Source organism: Aricia agestis, chromosome 4 (genome assembly GCF_905147365.1).
Source record: "Aricia agestis chromosome 4, ilAriAges1.1, whole genome shotgun sequence".
Taxonomy (NCBI): Eukaryota; Metazoa; Arthropoda; class Insecta; order Lepidoptera; family Lycaenidae; genus Aricia; species Aricia agestis.
Genome location: NC_056409.1, coordinates 15,358,140 through 15,383,775, shown reverse-complemented (window position 1 = coordinate 15,383,775; position 25,636 = coordinate 15,358,140). Strand labels below are relative to the sequence as shown.

Below are 25,636 nucleotides of genomic sequence, written 5' to 3'. Positions count from 1 at the left end.
TTGACATCACAGGTTGACACTTGACAATTGACATTCGTTTGTCACAGAATCCACAGACCAGACAGTAAAGTGCCCATTCACTATCCTGCATTGCAGTCCGTCGTGTAGGGCTGCAATGAATTATCAATTCAATTCGTTTATCTATACTTATATTATATTAAGTAATAATATTAAGCAGAAGAGTTTGTTAGGTTGTTTGAACGCGCTAATCTCAGAAACTACTGGTCCGATTTGAAAAAATATTTTAGTGTTAGATAGATAGCCGGTTTATCGAGGAAGGCTACAGGCTATATTTTATTACGCTAAGACTAATGTGAGTGAAGAAATAGAGGAAAGTGTGGAGAAAACGGGGGAAATTATTTGAATGGTAAGCCCATTTCCCACACAATATACTTTTCTGATTTGCGTGTAAACGATTCAATCGATGTACGCGTACAACTATAAACTAAAGACCACGCGGACGAAGTCGCGGGCAGCAGCTAGTTTGCTATAAAAGTCGTGAATACAGTAGGTGGTATTGATCATTTTCTTAAGAACTAACACTTTTGGCTATGTATGAAATGTCTTTGGAAATAGCATACAAATATATATTTAAATTATAATCATGTACAAACTATATTTTACGCTAACAATATTCAAATCAATTTTATACATAAGTCAATAATAATAGTAATAATTAAACATATTGTCATAAAGTTATATAATTATAATCATACAAAATATATTTTACGCTAACAATACCTATTCAAATCAATTTTTACAAAAGTCATTAATAATAATAATAATTAAACATGTCATGACAATAATGAGAAATCTATATATTTATCTCAATAAACTAAATAAAGTAATAAATATCCTGCTTTGCCGTCCATCTAGGGATGTGATGAACTTACAAAATTCAATATCAGGGCTTCTTATTAAAAGTACGTAAGAAAACGAAGCATATAGGATATAGGCATGCTCTACGTGGAAAATTAAGCTGGTTTTGTTCAGAGTAGAACCTTCTAAAGTGTAATTTGAGACAGCTCACGGGTCATACGCCACACGTCAAAACATATATGGCACCGCTGCCGAGCTCATCCACACAAAATAACTTAAAGTGTTTTTTATTTACACGATGTTGCTCCTTAATTCCATACATATACAAATTGAAGTCCCATGCAAGTAGGTATTTTTAGGGAACCTTACAAGGCTCGGCTCGTTTGCCCCTCTTGCGCCTTGCCGCCGTTGCAAGTTGCCCACTTGCCACTCCCAAACGTGTCGAGCCCCGTGGCACCCTAAAAATTCAATCTGAATATCTATAAATATTAAATTATGATCTAAAATAAAATAAAAATATAATCTGTATAAAAAACTTCAATCTGTTTATGTATGGAAATAAATTTTGGAGTGCCGTATTTCTCATTTGCTTATTACTATAGGCTGGGGATTTTTGGTCCCACTATCAGCGATTTTCTTTAAATATTTCGATAAACTCCACTAAGCCCGTGTTGTCCATTGTCAACCACGTAGTGATTATAACACAGATTAATGTATATTGTATATGTAGCAAGCTGATTATCACTATATAATATTATAAAACAAAGTCGCTTTTTTCCCCTCATGTCCCTTTCTTCCCTTTAATCCTTAAAACTACTTTCTTCTTTAATAGATAATGACATTCATTAAATAGTGGACAAATACTGTTATTATTGCGGTTTCTAATGTGATGTCGTAAATAATTACATTTGTTTCCGCTTACATTGCAAACGCAGGCTTCATGAACCCTACGAGATTTTTCAAAATAATGCACCAATTAATATTATACATATTGGAAAGGTCTACAGAAAACTCCGCGATAGTATATTGTCTATCTCTTATCCCACAATAACAGTTTTTTGTCATTAACTTTTAACGACAAATAAATAATAATGGGTAATTTTCGGAGCAATTTTAACCAATACGGCATTAATCCGTATTCAATTGAACACTTTAAATACATTGTCCATTTAATATAGATATTTATGGCCCTTTACAGGATATGATTTAAGTAAATGAATATTTTCGAAGATAATTTTACATATTTAAAAATTGCGAGACGTAGCTTTTGCGGCGGTACCAATCAATGCGGGCCACGGGTAGTAATAATGAATATAAATCAAAACTTTTAATTTATATTTTACTAATTCAGTGCGGATGACACGGCAGCCGTATCATATGTGTTTTTAACGTGTGGAGTATGACACGTGAGCCGTGACATTAAAAAAAGATTGTTTTCCCCTCAAATTACACTTTAGAAAGTTCTACTCTAACAAAACCATCTTAATTTTCCACGTAGAGCATGCCTATATGCTTCATTTCGTTACGTATTCGTACTTAGAAGCCCTGATATTGAATTTTGCAAGTATATCACATCCCTAGATGGACGGCAAAGTAGGATAATGTGTGGGCTACGTCATTTCGCAATCCAGCACGGCGGGCTGCAAAGTGAGATAGTGAATGGGCCACTTAAGAAAAAAGGGACATGACATGACACTACGATGTTGCCACTTTTTAATTTCTTCACTTTCTTGACGGACTGAAGTTCAAGTAGCGACTTCCTATAGGTATATAAAAAAAGGTACTCTGTGGTAGCGACCAAGGTATCTACAAATATATAGTGCGTCAAGAATGTCTAGGAGGCGAAACTTTTCTTTTTAGCAATAGCAACTCTTTTTTGACATTTGTCCCTTTGTTGTATCATTACTCTATGAGTATATAATAAAGTTCTCTGTGACTCTATGACAATGATATTCTATGTTACTAACGTAACATAGAATACTCTATGACATAAAATTTACAAAACAAAGATTCTTAATTTGCTTAAATTTAGTTTTACAATGTGAAAACTACATGTTACTGTGATTATTATTAATAATTAAAGTGAAAGACGTGTCATAGTGCTGAAAATTTGAAGATTTTCATTGAAGAAAAATAGTAAACCGCGAAAATATCACTGAAATTCTCGCGTCCACATTTCCGATTCTGATCGCTCAATCGCCATAGTATCAGGTAATTAATAATGTTTATTTTATTTTTCTCTCCAAAATTATTATGCGTTTGTTTTATAAATTTGGTTTGTTAATTTTATTGTTTATTGCAATTTTAAGTAGCCTGAGTAAGTATTATGTGGTTACGTTAGTAACATAGAATATCATTGTGTGGTTACGTAAACAATGAACTGTCAAAGAAATCTATCATATAACGCGCCTAACAATGATTGATACTTTGACTTAGGTGCTTTGCATAATTATGTATCTTAGATGTATATAAAATTCTCGTGTCACAGTGTATGTGCTTAACTCCTTTAACTCTTTGATGCAGCGTTATATAATATTATAATTATTACGTTTTATGTTTACAGGTAGCAGAAAAAGCGTTTAACGAAATAACCGAAATGACTGGGAGAATTTATACTATCATTTTGAAAAAAAAAAAACACTGAAAATAAATACAAGGAGTGGGAATTAACCCTGTATTAGGATATTGAAGAGCTGATTATTGAAGATGAAAATGCCACTTCACTGTGACACCACCGCTGTAACTACATGGACCTAAAAAGTGGCGATGATTCTGTTTCCGGCTGCATAGTGCATTGTAGAATATTATTTGGATGATCATATTTTATTAAAATAAGAAACCCCTGTTTTTCATTTATTTATTTTTTGTATTTTCTTAAATAAGTAGGTAGTTCCTTAATAAAAAAAGGAGTGAGCTTCTCTCAGCTCTCACTGGTCATCAAAGTAGCTCTGCAGCTCTCAGGGAGAGGGTATGTAACACTAGTGACTAGATGTCCCGGTGAACTTCATGTCACTTATAAACCTTCCCTGGACTTCCAGGAATATTTTAAGACTAAAATTAGCTATATTGCTTCAACCGTTTAATCGAGTTATTGCATTTTTTATATAGTCCATCAAGAAAGTGAAGAAATTAAAAAGTGGCATCATCGTAAACGTGTCATCCCTTTTTTCTTAAATTAATTTGAAAGGGATGACACTACGATGTTGCCACTTTTTAATTTCTTCACTTTCTTGACAGAGACAGACTTTGACATATACAAAGATTATAATACTTTACATAGATTAGATTGTTTCTTGTAATGTCGTAAATTAAACACACTACCTACATCATAATTATTTTAAATTTTCTTAATTACATAATATACAATGTGTCCCGACACCGGTGTCCGATCCTTTAATGTCATGATCTATGGCATATTTTATCGACAAATTAGCTCTCAAATTTTTTCTCTCTCTCACGGTTGTAAAATGGCAGCCATTTTAGTTTTTCTCGGGCTTTCACACTAATCTGACCACTTCTTCTCATGTAAATATCCTATGAAGATAAAAAAGGTCTCATTTGATAGCTAAACTTGTGGACTACGCTTACACAGGCAATATGTTATAAATTTCGTGAAATCAAACATAGAAGAACCAAAGTTTAAGAAAAAAAAATTTGATTTTTTAATTAATGGATTTTTGTGAAAAATCTAGCACATTAAACCGGTTCTTTTTTATTTAAAAAATATAGAGGAGGTTTTCATCTTAAATAAATTCTTTACTTCAATGCTCTAAGTCAGATAGTTTAGAAGTTATAACGATTTTCCTATGAAGTATAGGTCAGATTAGTATAAAGCCAGAGAAAAATTATTTTTTTCAAAAGTTGGAGAAAAAATATATTTGAAAGCCTTTACGGCTTCAGCACTCCGTATAATTATGATTGAACTTCACCTACAGGTAAGTTCGTTTAATCTCTAATTATACTTCGTACTGCGCCCTCGAATCAGTATACACTGAATATATTATACACTTGTAGATGTTGAGAGATGTTAAAGGAAACATCATGTTTTTATCAATCATTTGATTTTTAATATAAACATAAAAAACAATGATTAACAATAACATAAAAACTAAGGAATACAAAAAATCAAAGAGAACAAATTGTTTTAGCTAAGGCTACATTGTCATCTTCATTTAGAATAGGTCGGTTATAAAATTTTGCAAATGTTGTGGAATTGGCACTCCATCCAGATACGACAGACTTGTCGTATCACGTCAAGACTGACGCCAAGCTTAAACGCTTTGGAAGAGGCAGCATGCCTAGTACTGTGTGATGAAAAGGATAAAATGTCAATTCCACTATCTCCTAATGTACACTTTATCCAGCGACTCAAGGTCTGTCCCGTGACACAATTGTGAGGTTTTTGAAAACTAATGAATATGTAATCAGACTTTCTTAGTTATCTAGTTTTTTCTATATAAGCTAACAATGTTTTTGCAGGGCAAACTTCTACACGATCATTAAAGAAAGGTAAATGTAAAGTTGGCTGATTAGTTCCAATTCTGGAGGTTTTAATTATGTCCCTTATCTTTATAATAATTTGGTCATTCAAAGTAATTAATTCGTTAACTTTAATTTTTGAAAGTGTTTGCACTCTATGTGCAGTGACAAGGGCAAGTAAAGTGATACACTTTTTTTAAAGTTTCTCTAGTGGTAAATTTTCATTTGGAAATAGAGATCCTAAGTAATTTAACACTATAGCCACATCCCAAGTCGTATTATATTTAGGCAATGGAGGTCTTAAATTATATACGCCTTTACAAAATCTCGAAATTCTAATGTCACTAGACACGTCATTAGCAATTAATGCGAGAGCGGCTCTATGGCTGTTAACAGTACCATATTTGCCCCCATCGTTATAAATTTTTGTTAAAAATTCTAATATCTGTGCAACCGATGGCTTGAAAAAGTCAACGTTATTATTTTGGCAAAATACATACCAACGTTTAAAACATACATCGTACTGTTTTATGGTATTTGAAGACCACCCTGCTATAGTTATTTCTAATGCAGCATCGGGAACTCCGGGCTTAAGCAACGCTTCCCTGACAATATCCCGGCAACCAGGGTAACGTGCGTTTGAAAATTGCGATTGCTGTAACATGGTAAGATAATATCGTTATGATCCAGGGTAATTAAATCAGAAATAACGAGCCGGTTAAACAAAGGATACCACGGTTGCGTGGGCCAATTAGGAACTACCATTATACCTACTGCTTTATCTACGATAACTTTTCGTAAGCACTTTAGAATAAGCGAAAATGGTGGAAACGCGTAAAACAATTCATGAGACCAGTCTAGTGTAAACGCATCTACAGCAACTGCGTCTGGGTCTCTATGCCAGGAGACATATTTCTGGCATTTATTGTTTATTCTTGAAGCAAATAAATCTATTTGAGGTTTAAGTAAATTTTCTTTTAAATTTCTAAAAGAAAAATCCGTTAACGACCATTCAATATCGGGATGTTTTCTTCACATTTCAAAATCTGCTATATAATTATCAGACGATTTCACATAGGATGCAAAAATAAAGATTTTGTGTGCCTCACACCACTGCCAAATATCTTTTGTGACTTTATTTAAATGTGGATATTTTACTCCACCCATACGATTAATATAGCTTACGGTAGTGGTATTATCAATTCTAAGCAAAACTTGACAATTCCTATGACCATTAACAAATATTTTTAACGCAAAATAGGCCGCTAATAATTCGAGATGGTTTATATGTAACAACATTTCTTCGTTAGACCAAGATCCACTAGCCGTTTTGCCATTACATGCTGCTCCCCCCCCCCGTAGTTGAGGCGTCAGAATAAACCTCTAACGCGTATTTGTCTAATAGTATTCTGTGAACAGAATGTGTCCACCAATTTAAGTCCGGTAATAATGAACGCGGAATACACATGCACGCTTCATAATTATCACAATTGTTTTTTGAATTTAAAAATTTAACACGTTCTATTTTTTTTGTATATAGCCTTCCATATTCAATAGCAGGGCATGCAGAGGCCAATAAACCCAATAAGCGAGCAAACAACCGTATTTTACAACGTTTTAAATTTACAATATTTTCAAGCTCCGATTTTATAAAATTTCGTTTTTCTAGTGGTAGGCTTATTTGCCATTTATAAGTATCTATAATGAAACCTAAGTATTTACATGACGTCGATGGCGTAGACAAACTGTTTTCTTTATTTATTATAAATCCTAATGACTCTAATACATTTTGAGTTATTACAATATTTTGATAACAATCTCGATAAGTATCTCCAACTAAAAATAAATCGTCCAAGTATATAGATGACATAAAACCACTTTCTCTTAGTAACTTTACCACTGGCTTCATAAGTTTTGTAAATACATAGGGTGCAGAGACCAACTGGTAGGACATTAAATTCATACAATTTATTATTGACAATGAATCGTAGATATTTTCTTGAGTCTTCATGAATCTTGATAAGAAAATAGGCATCTTTTAAATCTATATTAGCTACAAAGCAATCTCTAGTTACCAGTTAAGGACTGTACGAATATCTTCTAATTTAAAATGTTGAGTGGTTATAAATTTATAAAGATTTTTTAAATTTAAAATTAGTCTCATTTTACCATTTGGTTTCGGCACTAAAAACACTCGAGATATAAACTGTTCTGAAACCGGTTGACAATCTGAAATAGCCCCTATGTCAACAAGTTCCTGGATAACGGATGGCAAACGGATTTTTTCAAATTCAGAAAACGTATTTTCTGCTGGTTGACAATTTTGATGAGGTTCTTCATCGAATTCTATCTTGTATCCGTTTATCCAAGACAAAACAGTATAGTCCCGTGTTATGAGAGTCCATCGATTGTAAAAATTAGAGAGGCGACCGGTGTAACGTATCTCGTTTACCGGTGACGGGTGCGAATCACCTTGGTGCGCTGCGAGAAGTTGCGCGATGGTCCCGGACGAGACGTCCCGCTCTGCGCAGCAGGCATCTGCTGTCGTGGCGCTGGACCCGGCTGCCTGCGATTCGAAGTCCTTGTCTTCCAGTTTAAATATCTATTCGAGTTTGTTAAAGGTGGACGACTTATCTTTCTTAGCTTGAGCTTTTAAATCCAAGCTTGACTTTGACACGGCTTTAGCATTTTTTATCGATTCAGTAAAATTCGAACCGAATAGAAATTTATCAATCTTTGTTTCAGTCAAGTGACTACGTAGATCACTTTTTACTAACGACAGGATGAATTGTTTTCGTGTTTCTGAATTACAGTATTGAATATCACAAAATATTCTACCCACATCCATTAATTCTTTAACTAATTTTTTATCTACCTCCGAAGCGGATAATTGCGTCGAAATTATGCGACCTAAGCCCGCTAGACCAGTGGCCATTAACTTTTGGCGATTTTCTATTGCGGCGTCTCTTTTGAGAGCTTGTTCATAATGGGACGAATTTTTGATTTCTGTATTTAAAAGGGGGGCTGATATTACAATTTGCGGATAGTAGATATTTTTTCAGAATTTCTTTACGATTTTCCTTGCCTATTCCCGATGTCGCTATGTGATTAAATTAATTCTTGTTGATATCGGGACCGAATTCGACGGAATTGGATGGATCATCTCCTACAATATCGTTGATATCCATCTGAACGTCTTTTTCGGCAACGTCGACAGAAATTATATTAGAGATTTCAATAGAAGGATCTCCTGGTGGTACCAGTATATGACTAGGTCCATCTGCTGATATAGTACTAATGGTCTCAGGTATTGGCATGACCCTTTGACCTAAAAAATACGTTATCACATGTACAAAATGTAAAAATATACGTACCCTCATTTTGTGTAATAGCGGCGATATAGTTCCCACAAAACTAATCTGGTGCTTATTACACGAGACAGTGGGGCGATATACTCCGAAAGTATTCTGATGCATTTCTTTTAGACTTTTATGCAATTATTCACCATAATTATAGCAGCAGATTTTTCTCGAATTACCCTCACAAAATTATGGCAATTGCGGCGAATACGGCGAAGAGGTCTTAAAACCAATTCTGATGTATTCTAAAGTCTAAATTATTTGTGAATCTGAAATATCTGAAACAAATTCTGGTAAGAATACTCACAAGTTGAATCCTCAATAACGATATCCGAATTCGAACAAGAACTCGACGATGACGAATTTGAACTTGACGACGAATTATTTCGTCTACAACGTTTTATTTCCTTCTCCAGTCTAGCTAGTTTCTGAACTATAAATTCAAAACTGTCTTCATTGGATGCACGTTTCGCCATTTTATTTCAATACGTATTTACCTAAAATATAGAAGTGTAGCGTGTCGCGGCACTAAAAAGCGAATGAGGCCACAGATTACTAGTACCTATATATGAATGAGGCTTAGCGCCAAACGGCAGAGGTGGTTGCCATTATACCGGAAGTGTAAAAGTATAGGGAACATAGATAATTTTTTTTTTTTTCTCTTTAATTTATAGACTATAGTGTAGCAATGGTGTGACCTGGCGTTACTACAAGTGTATAATATATTCAGTTTATACTGATTCGAGGGCGCAGCACGAAGTATATATAATATTATATTAATAGAGTCTGGCTAGCAAAAGATGATACTGTGAAGTGTGAATATAATCGAGACCAAAGAGACCGAAACCTTCTAAAGAAGACGAAGAAACTTAGTAAAGGTGGGTTTCTTTATTGTCCCAGTTAGACTAGCAAGGACCATCATCACCAGCATGATTTGACTAGATTCGATTGGCTACCAAGACGTCAGATCGCACTGGTAGTTTGCTGAGCATAGTAAGGGAACATCTACTGTAAATATCTCGTGACGGGACAACAATGAAAGTATTTTTTTGTATTAAAAATGCCGCTCGAGTTATAGGTTAGTACAAGTTTTATTAAAATAGCTACAGAAAAATATTAACACATAAATGAATATCTTTCAATGAAATTGTGTTTTTGTAATTTTGTTAAATCGAATCATAAAGTAAGTATATTGTTTTGTTTTGGATGGTGATACTTGATTTTCTGATTAATTTTGAGCTTTTTACACAAATATTATGTACAATAAAATATGTCACATAATTATACTTAATTATTATAACGTTTTGTATTATAATATTTTAGATTGATATCAGTCTTGTAGTAGTCAGTAAAAAATTTGTAGATAATGTTGAGGCGAATGGATGCTATTTTATTTCTATGAAAACCCGATATTAATCTGTGTATAGCGCTTAAACAAGGACAATATATCAGATAGGCTGTGTATAGCGCTTAAAGAAGGACAATATATCAGATAGGCTGTGAGTTCTAATGCTTGTGTAAACAGCATTTAAAAAGTAATTATTATTTTGGCTCTTTATAAATATATATAATAAACTTGCTGTGCCCCGGCGGGGGCATTCACCACAGATTAAAGTATTATAGAGCATTCACTTAAACAGCGGGTAACACTGCGGGGCAGCCCCTGAAAGACTGAAAAGTACCAATCATTAGGTAATAATAATATGATCATATTGTGGTCTGTGATGATGCATGGTGTAATGTTATTGATGATGATGAATGTGATTTACATAGATGCACTTTCCGTTCTTAAAACAGTACCAAGACCTCCAAACTCATATCTATAAGATGTCAGGAGTTCTCTCAGCACCTTACTTGTAGGTAGCATAATACTTCTCATGAAACTGAAGTCACTAGTCACCACATAAATTGTTTCCATATAAATTTTGAAGAGTTCCCTCAATGGAGAATGTTACTATTTATGCCAAATTGCTTGAAATTTTGTCACAGTAAGGGAGATCACAGACGACAGACTTTTTGTGCGATCGAGTCTGCGGCGCCCATACAGTCGGCATGTCGACATGCCGACTGTATGGGCGCTCCCTAAAGCCTGTATGTATACAAACACACTAGTTTTTGTTGTAGTCAAAAATACCTAGTAGTTTTGATTTTATAGGCATTCAAAGTTTCGAAAAATATCAAGACCCGCTAACGGTCCCGTGACCGCCTGTGACATCATATAACAATTGTGCCCTGCGGGCCCCATACAATAAACGTGATTTTTTGGCTTTTTTTTGCTCTTTATCAAAAACGGCAACAGGTAGGCACTTGGAATTTTCACCAAGGCCTTAATTATATGTGTACTTTATTAATTAATTAATAATATTAAAATAAAATAAAAATTTCATTTAATTTAAAACTAAAAAGAATTAAATAATTCTTACTCTTTAGTAGTGCCTCAAATTCTTACTTTTTGGTAAGATTTACTTGGAATACTGTATGTATGCAGAAATAGTTGAGGTTTTTCTGAAACCTCAACTATTTCTGCATACATACAGTATTCCAAGTAAATCTTGCCAAAAAGTAAGAATTTGCTGAAACCTCAACTATTTCTGCATACAATCTTCATACTTTTGAAGTCGGTACCAGCTCAGAATCGTGAATTCCATGACAAAATACTTTGGGACTGGAGGCCTTCAGTTCCAAAGTAGTTTAAGAATTTCCGCAAAATCACTCATCAAACGACAGTGTATTGATCAAAGGCATCTGTCTCAACCTAAAAGACTATGAAAAGTACTAAATAGGTTCAAAATACGATTAGGCGTGGTGTGAGGGAAGTTATGATGATGACGAATAATCTAATATGCTTAGTAGCATATGCTTTCAGTTCTTAATTAAAACAACACCGAAACCCACAAACATGTATCTTCAAGGAGGTTGGAGTTCTGTTCACCGCCTTCGAACCATGGTATAATATCTTGGTGCAAAATCTTACTTTTTGGTAAGATTTACTTGGAATACTTCGTTATTTATCCAAAATCACTATAAGTTTCAATTTGATATACTTACTTACTTCAGATTATGAATCGAAATCACAATATCATCCAGATAAATATGTGGTTTTAGTATAAATAGCGAGGAATTCCCTCAATTACTTATGGATCCCCTCATGAAGTCACCTTTTTTATGAAAATGGTACCAAATTCGGATTACACCCGATACAATAGCGAAATAATCGTTGAACATACAGAAAAATATATAAACAGACGAACATAATATAACCTCCTCCTTTATGGAAGTCGGTTAAAAAAATACAAATAAATAATCGGTCAAGTGCGAGTCGGACTCGCGCACGAAGAGTTCCGTACCGCTACATAGCAAAAATAGGCCAACAATTGTGAATTTTGTATGGGAGCCCCCCTTAATTTTTTATTTTATTTTAATATTATCATTAATTATTAAAGTATACATATAATTAAGGCCTTAGTGAAAATTGCAAGTACCTACCTGTTGCCGTTATTGATAAAGAGCAAAAACAGCCAAAAAATCACGTATATTGTATGGGGCCCGCGCGGGCAAATGGCAATAATTGTGATATGAGTTATGACGTCACACCGTAACCGGGCGCCCGCGTCCACTAGTATTTATTATTTTTGACAGAGAATATGGACTGCTAATAATCAAAATAAGGTAACATTCTCCATTACAGGATGATATCCTATAATGTATATACCAAAAGAATTTTTTTGAAAATCGGTTCCCAAACGGCAGAGTAATCGTTGAACATTATAAAACGAACGTAACACCTCCTCCATTTTACAAGTCGGTTAAAATTGTAGAATGTAGCCTATGTGTTATTCTGGTGTATTTAAGCTTTATTATTGTAAAGTTTTATTAAAATCCATACAGTAATTTTTGTGTAAAAGAGTAACAAACATTAATTCACACATACAAACTTTCGCCTTTATAATATTAGTAGGATTACTAGATGTCGCCCGCAACTCCGTTGCGTCAAAATTCGTTTATCGCGTGGTAACTGTATATTTATAGGGATAAAAAGTATCCTATGTCCTTTCCCGGGACTCATAGTATCTACATATTATACTTACTACATTTTAGCAAAATAGATTTGGCGGTTTGGACGTGAAGAGGTAACAGACAGACAGATTTTCGCATTTATAGTTATATTTATATTATATTTTTCAGAAAACTTGCTGTCAAAAAGCACCCCATATTCAGGAGTAAGTTTATATTTTCGTGAATTGCCTGGCTTTAATACACACAAAACTAGAGTGCTTAAGAGGACAATGTCAGAAAAACATAACACAAGTGGTTAGTAAATGTTATATTATCTTATCTTATATAGGGGAGGGTGGGAGGTAAACTTTGTTTGTTTGTTTGTTTAATTGTAATGAATAGGCTCAAAAACTACTGGACCGATTTTAAAAATTCTTTCACCATTCGAAAGCTACATTATTTACGAGTATGTTACTCGTAAATAATGTAGCTTTCGGCTACTTTTTATTTTGGAGAATATAGGGTTCCGTAAGATATTTCAGTTTTTCGGAAACAACCAGAAAATTTACTTATTTTGCGTACGCTGCCTAAACTATAAAAGATAGAACTATACAATGTTCTAAGTAAATGTAGATCTTATAAATATCTACAAAAATGTCCGCGACACAATATACCTATCTATGTCAAGTGAGGCACAAAAACCATTTTTTTATTTAAAAATCTTGATTTTTTTGGTCTACATTTAAACGCATTTATTTCACTCATTTCAATAATCCTTATCAAAATAAATAATTTCATCACTAAGTACAGTTTATGTAGATTATATTTGCTCTTTGAATGATTAAAATTGGACGTTTGGTTTAGAAGTTATGGCGAAATTAAAATATTGCGATTTACGCCCGTTTCGAAGTGGGCGCTACCAATGCCACAGAATAGATAATAGTACAAGTAGGTACCAATGCAGGGGTGCGCATTGTACACATTGAAAAGGTAAAGAAAACTCCACGATGGTATATCATATTTTTTTTATGAAATAAGGGGGCAAACGAGCAAACGGGTCACCTGGTGGAAAGCAACTTCCGTCGCCCATGGACACTCGCAGCATCAGAAGTGCTGCAGGTGCGTTCCCGGCCCTTTAAGAGGGAATAGGGTAATAGGGGAGGGCAGGGATGGGAAGGGAAGGAAAGGGAATAGGGGAGGGTAGGGAAGGGAATAGGGGAGGGTAGGGAAGGGAATAGGGTAGGGGATTGGGCCTCCGGTCGGGACGGACGGACGGAAATTGCGGGACGTAAGTAGCTTTTGCGGCAGTACCGACCAATGTGGGCCACGGGTAGTAATTATAATTAATATAAATTATTTAAAATCAAACTACTGAATCGATTTAAAACATTTTTTCAGTGACTTAGGCCATAATTTATTTTATACCCGTGCGAAGCCGAGGCGGGTCGCTAGTAATATAATAGGAACTACTGATCCGATTTGAAAAAATCTTTCAGTGTTAGATGCCCATTTATCGAGGAAGGCTATAGGCAGAGGCTATATTTTATCACGCAAAGACTAATAAGGGCGAAGAAATAGAGGAAAATGTGGAAAAAACCGGGGAAATTATTTAAAATTGTTTATTAATATCTTAAGAAACTACTGGAGCAATTTTTATGTTCTTTGGCACGCATGAAGAATAGACCACGTGATAGGTTTCTTTTTTTGCGGAAAAATGTACGGTTTCCGTGACATTCCTAAATTACGCGGGTGAAGCCGCGCGAAACATCTAGGGTGGGTTGTACCAACTTACTTTAACTATAACTGTAAATTTAACTATAACTTTAACTACAATGGAAAATGTCAAATCTTTGGTTAAAGTTGAAAATGGACGCCATCAAGACGCCATATTTAACCATAACCATAGAGCTCAACAAGGCTTTAAATGCACGTGGCGAAAAAAGGAACTAACGCTGTCTTTTTTTTATTTTATCGAAGGGCGGGAGAATCCTCATGGATTCCTTATGGGCCGGCCCATAAGGATATGTCCGACTTTACTGTGGTGTTACCCAGTAACATACGGACTAAACTCCCTCCTGGTTACAACCTGCTGCTGTTTCAATTCAATTCAATTCAAATTCAAATTCTTTATTAAGCATGCAATAGTATAAAAGCTAGGTAGCGTACATCACGTCGTCTAATCCCATGCTAAGTAAAAACTTGTGTTATGGCAATCAGACAACGGATGCATGCCGAACAATTTTATCCTAATATATATTGTTACGTGCTAGGGTTCGAAGGATTTGGAGAGAAAGACCTGCTGACTCTCTTGAAGACTTTATTCACTAAGTCTAGGTCACACAAGCACACACTAGGTCACAACACTTAGCACTAAGTCCAAACACTAATCACTAGGTCCAATCACTAAGCACTATCACTGTCCTAGGTCGTAGCCAAGTCGAAGGTTTCACTGGTTCACTCACTATTGATCACTTGTTGTCGCCTCGATGATCGCTCAGATCGAACTGAATTGCTGGGCCTGCCTGCGGCTTTTTATATGGCGAGACTGATTCCAGAAAGTTCCCGATTCACGTAAACAAGTAAACAACCGTGGGAACTTTCTAGGAGGCTCGAGTATGTACCACAATAAAAGTAAACAAAATAAACCCGTAAACAAAATGTTGGACTTTTTTAGAAGGTTCGAGTACCGTAACAATATTATTTACACATTCACACACACAATCACACTACACTTTATCACGTAAAGTCTCTTTCGGCAACGTGATGCGCGCTTCGTTCGGGAGCCTCCCCCGGATCCTCCGGTAAACTACACCGGCGGGCCAGAACTCCTCCACCTCGAAGATGGATAAAACTTGAGTCGGCACTCTCACCACAAAGGAACTAAAATTCACTTTGTGTCGAGAGTGCAGACGCTCCACCCTCAAGGTGTAGGTGGTCTTCTCGCGGATGTAGTTTACGACGTCTTCGACCGTCATGGACCAGTGCAGGCGCGACACGTAGAGCGGCGTCGCGGGTACCTCGCTCCGCAGGCGCAGCTCGGGCACATAAGGTGCGGTGCCGCGGTGGTTGCGGACGGTGGGCTTCCTCTTCTTCCTCCTCTCCAGAACGAAGCCCTCCTCGTCGCACCTCCTGCTCTCGTCCCTGTCGAGTCGAAGATTTTCAGCCTTGCGGCCCTCTTTTGCACCCCACGCCTTTGCCCGCGGGGGCGGTGCGGGGCAAGCAGCGACGCTTGCATAATTTTTCGCTTGAGTCGATGGCCTTAATTTCGTGTCGGCGTCACGTGGTGACGCGGACGGCGAGCTGACGGCGGCGGCTGTTGCTGACCCACTCGATTTCGCTGACGTGCAAAACGGCGAGTCGCGTTGAGCTCCGCGACGCATATTTATCGAGTCGATCGGATGCTCGGGTGACCTACATAATGAATTATTACTTTTTAATTGTAATAATTCACTACGTAACTCACTGATGGTGGATTCCGAGGCATCCAATCTACCTCGCATATCGTCCAGCTCTGCCCTCATGATGTTACACTTCTGGAGCAGGCTGGATACGTTGACGTGGTCCGTCGATACCGCTGGCAGTTTGTGGAGCTGCTGGGCCACAAACACCGGCAATTCCGCAGGATTAGTCTGCTTGAGCAGGGAGATGATGTCCTGCAAGCTTCGTTCGCTTCCGTCTCTCCTCCGGGACGTCATCTGCGCTGTCTTGCCGAGCGCTTCGTACAGCACGAGCCTGCCCTTGCAGATCTCCTCGTTGGTGTAGGTGGACCTGCACAGCTGCACGATGCCATCTTAGTCCATGGTGTTGACGACGTGTTGTACGAACGCCAGCAGCTCGTTGGATACGTGCGCCATGGTGTCGGTGCAGCGGCTGTGAGCCGCGCGGATCGCGAAATATTAATTAATTTTATTAATATTTGCTACGTGTGTTGCTGAGCGGTGCGCGACCGTTCGCTACCGCGATCAAAACAACATTCAAATGGTAAATTGCAGCACCATTTTACCCTTTTGTAATTTACACAATATCCATCATTCGTATGTTTTCCTTATTATTATGACTTAATAATATATATTTTATTTATATATATATATATATATATATATATATATATATATATATATATATCGTTATGGTCTTTTTGTGATTGCCAGAACGCGTCGTGGCTGTTTCACTGTACGTGCGAAAAAATGGCCCACAACGCGTTGTGGGCCATTTTTTCGCTCATTGAGCGATTTCGGTCTTTGAGCGTAACATATACATGTAAATATATTTTTTTTATTTATTTTCCTTCAATTATACATATAAAATATTATGTACTTATATATACGTGTATATACACATTCAATATAATATATACATACATACATACACACATATATACACACTAGCTGTTGCCCGCGACTTCGTCCGCGTGGATTTCGGTTTATAGCGCGCGATGTCAACAAAATTGGTGTCAAAAGCTTTTATAAAAAAACCCTGGTACCCCTTAAATCAATACAGCTGTGCAGTGTGCACACAATAAGTACTTCATTTTTTTATATTAAACTTTATATTTTATGCCAAATTTTAAAGCTTATTTAGCCCCCCAATTACACAACTTTACCCATAAACTATTTATCATTGATAGGCTTAGCCCCAATTTCACCAACGTCTGTTAGTGTTAACAGCTTGTTAAAATGTCCTATCTTCTCTTTCATTCATATGAAAAACGAAACAGCTAACGTGATACTAATTCGAGCATTAACTTTAACAGTCGTTGGTGAAATTTGGTCTTAAGGTTACGTCACTGCCTGTACAGATAAAGTACTGAGTTATTTAATACCGTAGAATAGATATAACAATCGAAAAAAATCGAGACTTAAATGTAAGATGATACCACCTCTTATAGAAAGACTTTTGAGCAAGCGTCAGTGCGATGTAGAAGACGCACGGCGCCATCTATTATGAATTTTTTGAGCAAATTTACGACCTTTACAACCCTTTTTTCCAGTAAAAAAGTAGCCTATGTCCTTTCTCAGGCTTTAGACTATCTGTATACAAAATTTCATTACAATCGGTTCGGTAGTTTTGGCGATTGGCGTGAAAGCGAGACTGACAGACAGATAGACAGACAGAGGTACTTTCGCATTTATAATATTAGTATAGATTATGTGCACACTGCACAGCTGTTTTTGGGTATTTTGATTAATTAAGGGCCGCGCTACACCGGAATGGCAGCAGCGAGGCGAGCACTTTCAGCGCTGCCATTCCGGTGTAGCGCGGCCCTAAGAGGGGTACCACTTACCAGGGTTTTAAAAAGTTTTTAAATTTGACACAAATTTTGTTGACACCGCGCGCTATAAACTAAAGTCCACGCGGACGAAGTCGCGTGCAACAACTAGTTATGAATAAAAACAATAATATATAATAAAGTAGGTATGATTAGTTCTGTTACAATAATGAAGTAAAAAATAAAACGCCATCTGTTTTCATATATTAGAATTAAAATGTTGATTGCATTGATATATTTTCTGGATGGAATATAGGCCAACACGGTACACTCGAACTCCTTAGAAATGCAGTAGGAGTTCTATAAGATAAGATAGATTGATTATTATTATACCAAGTGATAATATTATTAAACATAATATTCTAACGTATTAAAAACTATAAACAAAAACATAATAACTAATAAGTATGATTAGTTCTATGTTACAATGAAGTAAAAAATAAAACGCCATCTGTTGAATCGTATTAGAACTAAAATGTTCATTGCATCGATATATTTCTGGATTTTTTATAATATTATACATAAAATATATTTAAGATTTTTGAAATATTATTTTAATACACATCCAAGACCCAGGAACATTGAAAACTTTTTGTTCCGCCTGCGGGACTCGAACCCAGGACCCCCGGGATGAGCGCTGACCACGCGCAATGCGAATTAATTTTCATCGATATTTTCATGGAAATAAGATATTTTCCCACATCAAAATGTAGCCTATGTCCTTTCTCAGACTCTAGAATAACTGTGTACAAAATTTCATTGCGATCGGTTCAGTAGTTTTGGCGTGAAAGCGAGACAGACAGACAGAGATACTTTCGCATTTATAATATTAGTATAGATATACACCTACACATATACAGTGTGTAACAAAAATAAGTGATAACACTTTAGGGTGTGTACGTGTTCCTTGTAGAGAGTTCACTGTGAAAGTAGCAGCTCTGAAAGACGAATTTTTTTTTTCACTTTTGTATGGGCAATGGCCCGAGCGTCACGAGTTTCCCCATAGAAAAGTGAAAAAAATTTTTGGTATTTCAGCGCTGTTACTTTCACAGTGAACTCGCTACAAGGAACACGTACACACCCTAAAGTATTATCACTTATTTTTGTTACACCCTGTATATTTTTTTGTTTTATTATTATTACTAGCTGTTGCCCGCGACTTCGTCCGCGTTAGCATAGTAGATCACATCCCAAGTATTATTTATTGTACAAAAATATTCAATGTCTTTCCTACGATTTTATTATACATAGATGTTACGCGGCTTTGCTTGCGTAATTTAGGAATTTCACGCAACCGTACATTTTTCCGGAAAAAATTGCCTTTGTCCCTTCACGTGGTCTATTCTTCATGTTTGCCAAATAACATAAAAAATGCTCCAGTAGTTCTTAAGATAATAAGCAATAAGCAATTTCAAATAATTTCCCTCCGTTTTTTCCACATTTTCCTCTATTTATTTGCTCTTATTAGTCTTAGCGTGATAAAATATTGCCTATAGCCTTACTCGATAAATGGGCTATCTAACACTGAAAGAATTTTTCAAGTCGGACCAGTAGTTCCTGAGATTAGCGCGTTCAAATAAGCCCTTTCATATAATTTCCCCCGTTTTTTCCACATTTTCCTCTATTTCTTCGTTCCTATTAGTCTTAGCGTGATAAAATATAGCCTATAGCCTTCCTCGATCAATGGGCTATCCAACAGTAAAAGAATTTTTCAAATCGGACCAGTAGTTCCTGAGATTAGCGCGTTCAAACAAACAAACAAACAAACTCTGCAGAATTATAATATTATTATAGATTTTTTTTTCTTTTTTTTTCTAACTTAATTATTATACAAAGGGGGGTGTCCGGCTCTTCTCGGGGAAACGTATCTCGATACGTTATCATTGTGAACTAACGCTGTCATCATACAAAAACGCCATTTTTGACAGTACTCCTTTACAAGCAGCGCCCCCGCCCACGTTCTTATAAAGCCTTGTCGGACCAGCGACGTCTTCTGTCAAATTCTGTGGTTAAAGTTAAGGTTAAAGTTAAATTAGCCTTAACTATAACCATAACTTTGACCATAACTTTAACTTTAACCACGCCTCTGGTGCAACCCAACCCTAGTGTTTTATAAATTCAGTTATTTTTATTAGAATTATATGATATTCAAATTGTTGCAACATTAAAATGTGCTGTATTTTTTTCTGAATTATTAAGCAGATAGTATGGAGAAAAATAAGAACACCTACCCATATGAAGATGCAGAAAAAATGGGCTTAGAGCAGTCAGAAAAGTCTTTCAGTGAATGGAGTGATTACTGGGAATCTGTAAGGCAAGATAAACAACCAAATGTACTAAAGGATATGCATGGTAAATAATTTATTCTGTTATAATAAAGTTGAGCATTTCTTAATGTTCACTGTAACATCTATTGGGTAAGAACTCCCCATATAATAAGTACATATTTTACACATTGTTCTGACTTCTATCTTAACATTTACAACACTTATACTAAATATGCACTGAAAAGGCTGAATATGAACAAAATATTATGGGCAATTCCATATGTGACTGACTCTGCATTTAATACAACTTGCGTTTTATTTTGTCATATATTATGTTGTTAATATCAATTTTAAGATGGCTTTGTAGCAGATTAAACAAGTTAACTTATATAGAAAAAATGGTAATCACTGTTGTTTTCAAATAGCATTTATTTAGTCAAACATAAACGTGACTGACACTACATGCAAAAGGAAGTCGTTTCCGAGAGTATTTGTAACTATTGTAAACACCAATAATCTTCCTCTCTGTGTGCTAAATAACTCTTATTTGTATTTTTATCGAAAGTGCATGAAACAAACTATTATAAAATGGTTACCTATAACCTGTAAGTTATGTAAAAAAATATTTCTTAGCAAAAGAAATTGTGACACTACAGCCCAAAACGTGACTGACACTACACTCACTTTGTGCAGGTAAAAGTCGGTATTTTTACATGAATCCTTATTTATATATCAGCACGTACAATAGGGAAGGCGGGGAGGGGGGGGAGGCATGACGGGGACGCAAGGTAAGATGGGGTCACGCAAGATACAAGAAACTAGACTCTTGCAAACACTTACAAAACAAAAACACACAAACAGAAAGCAATAGGCCAATAGAAAGCCATACTCGATCAACCATCAGTGATTTCACGAGTTTTTTATTTACAAACGAAAATCACGTTGAGTGTCTCGTCGATCTAATTAGGGTTCCGTAGCCAAATGGCAAAAAAGGAACCCTTATAGATTCGTCATGTCTGTCTATCTGTCCGTCCGTACGTCACAGCCACTTTTCTCCGCAACTATAAGAGCTATACTATTGAAACTTGGTAAGTAGATGTAGTCTGTGAACCGCATTAAGACTTTGATACAAAAATGGAAAAATTATTAAAAATTTTAGGGGTCCCCATAGGTACAACTGAAACAAGATTTTTTTTTTCAACTTACCTATGCGTGTGGGGTATCTATGGATAGGTCTTCAAAAATCATATTAGGTTTCTATAATCATTTTTTCTAACCTGAATAGTTTGCGAGAGAGACTCTTCCAAAGTGGTAAAATGTGTGTCGTCGTCGACGTCGTCGTCCCCCTTATCATTAAATCATTTTTTTAAAATGCTATAAGTTCATCTCCCAAATACTATGCCAAATTGTGGTCAGATAAAGACATTGTGCCATAAATAAATAAGCATAATAAACGTAATGATTAATACTGTATTTTTGGTATTTTCCTTAAAAACCCAATCATGATACTCTTCCCCTAACTCTAAAATTATATAAAAGCAAATCAGTAATTAGTTAATTCATTAAAAAGCTTTTTTTGAACTTAAACATCACAAAAACGAAATCACTAATAATTTGTCAAAAATTAACTCAAAACGAAATCTTCTCAAAAACAATTAACATTAGAACCCAAGAGCCAGTGGCAGGGTAGGCAGACTTTCGTCATTTTTTAAGCTAAAAAATTCCCTTTTTAAGAGCCCTATAGAGGTAAGAACGACCAGACAATATGGAGTTTCGGTCGCTATTACTTTAGAAGGTTTCTATTTCTGCAGGTCTACCTTACCTTCAATATGGTATAAAGCTCAATAATTTTATCTTATTTTCTTGCGACATCTCTAAGAATCTCATGTTCTACTACCAGATTTTTGTGACAATTGCTTCCCGTTTCCAGACATCGCTAAATTTTTGATTTATTTGACTTTGAGGTGGACTGGTAGGTTTTTTAGCTTTCTGCTTTTCTCTCTGCTTTCTATAGCTATTTTCGCCATCTATCAGCAAAAATAACAAACAAAACGCTACTTTTGAGCGTGATCGACTGTATAATGTGACTGACACTACAAAAATGGTGGTAAGAGTTTAGGGGTTATAAAAAGAGATGACAAAATTTTAACGCCGGCATCATTTGAGTAACGCTGTCACGTAGGAAAGTGTCAATGTTTTTGATGTAAAAGTAATTTTACTGTAGTTAAAGAGGAAAGTAATGTTTTTTTAATGTGACCGACACTACAACTCGACACTGTGATCTTACAAGCCTATTATATCTTTATAAAAATGAATTTTCTCGAATCTCAAAAGCTATATCGGTATTTAATTGTTTGAACAATCAGCGTGTAACAAAAATATAAAAAGAATTTAAAATACATAAAAAACTAAGTCATCTTCATAATAAAAAAACTCAGTCAGCCATCATCAGTCAGCGTTCACGACATCATCTCATATAAATGGCAGCTTTGCTAGAAAAAAAAATGCTTTGTTGCTTCTATAAAATCTTAATAGTATCTTATTGATGTCACTATAATTAAGTATTTTTAATACAAAAATCAGGTATTTATTTTCTTAGTTTATGGTAGACTTATACATGGAATTGCCCTTATGTCAAAATAAAAGGCATTTATTGTTACTTTGTGACTAGCCCTATGATTTACATAATATATTGTTCAAAATATGATGTCATGAGATCACTTTTTACCACAATTCAGCATGAATAGGGCTCTTTTTCTCAAGTAGATAAAATTATGCATGTTAATAGTTGACTTTGTTTTTTTCAGAGCCTGGTTATGATTGGAAGGCCAATGTTAATGGAGGAAATCATTCAACAGTAGATACAAAATACGTAATTGCATATTTTTTTATATTATTTTGGTCATATAAAGTATTAAATACTACCCAGCTGCACTGTCTGATTTATTATGTTTTTAATTTTTAGGGTTCCGTACCCAAAGGGTATAAACGACCCTATTACTAAGACTTCGTTGTCTGTCCTACTGTCTGTCCGTCTATCTGTCTGTCTGTCATCAAGAACCGCTATAGCTAGACTTCTGAAATCTTAACAGATTGTGTATATCTGTTGCCGCTATAACAAAAATACTGGAAACAAAATAAAATAAATATTTAACAGGGGCTCCCATACAACAAACGTGATTTTTTTCGCTCTATATCTATAATGGTAAGAGGTAGGCACTTGAATTTTTCACACATTCTTTTGTTATATAATTATGTACTTTAATATTTAATAATAATATTAAAATAAAATTAAGGGGGGCTCCCTTACAAAGCACCATTTTAAGCTTATTTTTACTCTGTATCGGTACGGAACCCTTCGTGCGCAAGTGTGACTCGCACTTGGCCGATTTTATTATACATTTACTAGATAAATTATTTTTACTTTAGGAGAGCAAATCTAGTTCAAAAAATGATGAAGCATCTAGATGGGTTTTTGCAATGCGACACGGTGAACGAGTCGATCTTACCTATGGGTCATGGGTTCCATACTGTTTTGATGAAAATGGTACATACACACGGAAAGATCTTAACATGCCAGAAAAATTAACTGAAAGGTGAGGAACAGCACTGTTGATATTAAATCTTAATCCATAAGTAGGTCTTTACAACAACCCTTATTGATTTATTTATAATAATGGGCTAAATTCGAGTGAGAAACTAAAAGCGCGGCGTGGACGGCACATGTTGCAATTTTGCCATGTTGTGCTTTCTTTTATTTAAAATCCCATATTCATTAAAAATATACAGCGCACATCGGAAACAACATAAAACACCTAGAATAATTATATACCTACTGCGTAATCTTTACTTGTAATAGATTATAGAGTAAATATAGGAATTTTTCAGAGTGGGCGGCGCGGAGTCGTACGCGCGCGACTCTCCGCTGACGCGCGTGGGGGCGCTGCAGGCGGCGCTGGTGGGAGAGGGGCTACGCGCGGCCGGCGTGCGCCTCAGGCACGTGTACGCCTCCGCCGCGCTGCGCTCCGTCGCCACCGCGCATCACATGCTCAAAGGTTCGTTAATTCACTACCCCTTATAAATCCTGTACCGTAACATGCTGTATTTGTCATGATACATTTTAAAAAAGATTTTTTATAAACACTTTATAACTTCAGGTTTGCAAGCTGATCCATCCGTGAAAATAAGGGTTGAGCCAGGAATATTCGAATATAAAAAATGGTATGCAGCCAAGGGTCTAGCTCCCTTCATGACACCGCAAGAGCTACATAATGCCGGATATAACGTCGACTTAAAGTAAGTGGCAATATTTAACTTAGGAAAGCTAATGTTGGACATAATAACGTAACACTCATGGCAATTTATTTATTATTATTTTCGTTTATTTCAGTTATAAACCATATGTCAATCTCGGTTTAAACACTGATGAAACTGTTGAAGAATATTATCAACGAAACGAATTTGTTATACATTCCGCAGTTAGGGACACGAAGGAAGAAGGTAAGCAGTAATAACGGACTTTTTCCTTTTACGATAAGGAATATACATTTTTTATTAGCTATAAAACTTTTTTTAAACGAGTTTTATTTTTTTAGGTGGCAACATTATTTTCGTCGGTCATGCGGCAACATTGGAGGTTACTGCGACCGCACTTCATCGATTGGAAAAAAAAGAGGAATTCCCGCCATATGAGATTAGTGACACTCTTCTACTGGTGCCCTACTGCGCAATTGCGGCCCTACGTGAAGGGCCATGGCGTTTGGTGGCGCCGCCCTGCCCGCCCTTTGCCAGCACCAGCTCAGGGCGCTTCAACTGGAAGATACTCCAAGACATTGTTGCGCCGTCCCAAGAGAAATAAACGTCGTGTCATTTACAGGTTTGACACAAATGCCCGTTAAAGTGATGTCACACTGGTTATATTTTGAACATTTCTATAATAATAGAAAGAAAAAAAAAATCTTTGTCATAAAACATTTTCCTCGGGTGGTATTTGTAATATTTCTTTCTAGAATAGTAGGTCTATTGAAGTTATTATTCATGATTTGGACGTTATTATTCATGATATCTATAGGTACTATCAGTTGACTATAGATCTCATGCGAAAACACTTAATTATTGTTTGTGCCTATGTTCAATTTAATGTTAAATAAGACATTTTATATAAGACAATGCAAGCATTGAAGATCTTTTTCTTTGTATTTACAAGTGTAAATATTGATTTATGTAACTCTTAACAGACACCTATTCCTACTTAGTTATTACCACAGGTTTTAGAAGTAATACTTATTACAGTATGTAACTGTCAAGCAAATAATTTATTGTCATTTTTAAGAACAATTGTGTACAAAGAGGGTTGTGAAAACCATAAATCTTATAATTTTAAGCGGTAAAAAGATCTTAAAATGTTATTATTAATTGAAAATTTTGTTTTAAAATACATTTCTCTA

The 25,636-nt window shown here is 35.7% G+C and overlaps 1 protein-coding gene and 1 pseudogene across 4 annotated transcripts; one reads left to right on the top strand and one right to left on the bottom strand.

Annotated features, from left to right (window-relative positions):
• Window positions 1-5,083: 5,083 nt before the first annotated feature.
• Window positions 5,084-5,962, bottom strand: LOC121726119 (annotated as a pseudogene).
• A 3,472-nt stretch (window positions 5,963-9,434) lies between these two features.
• LOC121725978 (ecdysteroid-phosphate phosphatase) lies at window positions 9,435-25,597 on the top strand. 4 transcript variants are annotated; one of them, XM_042113195.1, is made up of 9 exons: window positions 9,435-9,535; window positions 12,843-12,968; window positions 20,122-20,274; window positions 22,997-23,061; window positions 23,619-23,785; window positions 24,078-24,244; window positions 24,347-24,485; window positions 24,580-24,689; window positions 24,785-25,597. In XM_042113195.1, exons 2-9 carry the CDS (start codon window positions 12,944-12,946, stop codon window positions 25,045-25,047), a joined length of 1,089 nt encoding a protein of 362 aa, XP_041969129.1. In that variant the 5' UTR covers window positions 9,435-9,535; window positions 12,843-12,943; the 3' UTR covers window positions 25,048-25,597. The 4 variants fall into 4 exon arrangements, with proteins under 4 accessions (XP_041969129.1, XP_041969127.1, XP_041969128.1 ...); XM_042113193.1 differs by lacking the exon at window positions 9,435-9,535 and adding an exon at window positions 9,594-9,735 and having other exon boundaries at window positions 20,125-20,274; window positions 24,785-25,596; XM_042113194.1 differs by lacking the exon at window positions 9,435-9,535 and adding an exon at window positions 9,594-9,735 and having other exon boundaries at window positions 22,997-23,058; window positions 24,785-25,596.
• Window positions 25,598-25,636: the final 39 nt, after the last annotated feature.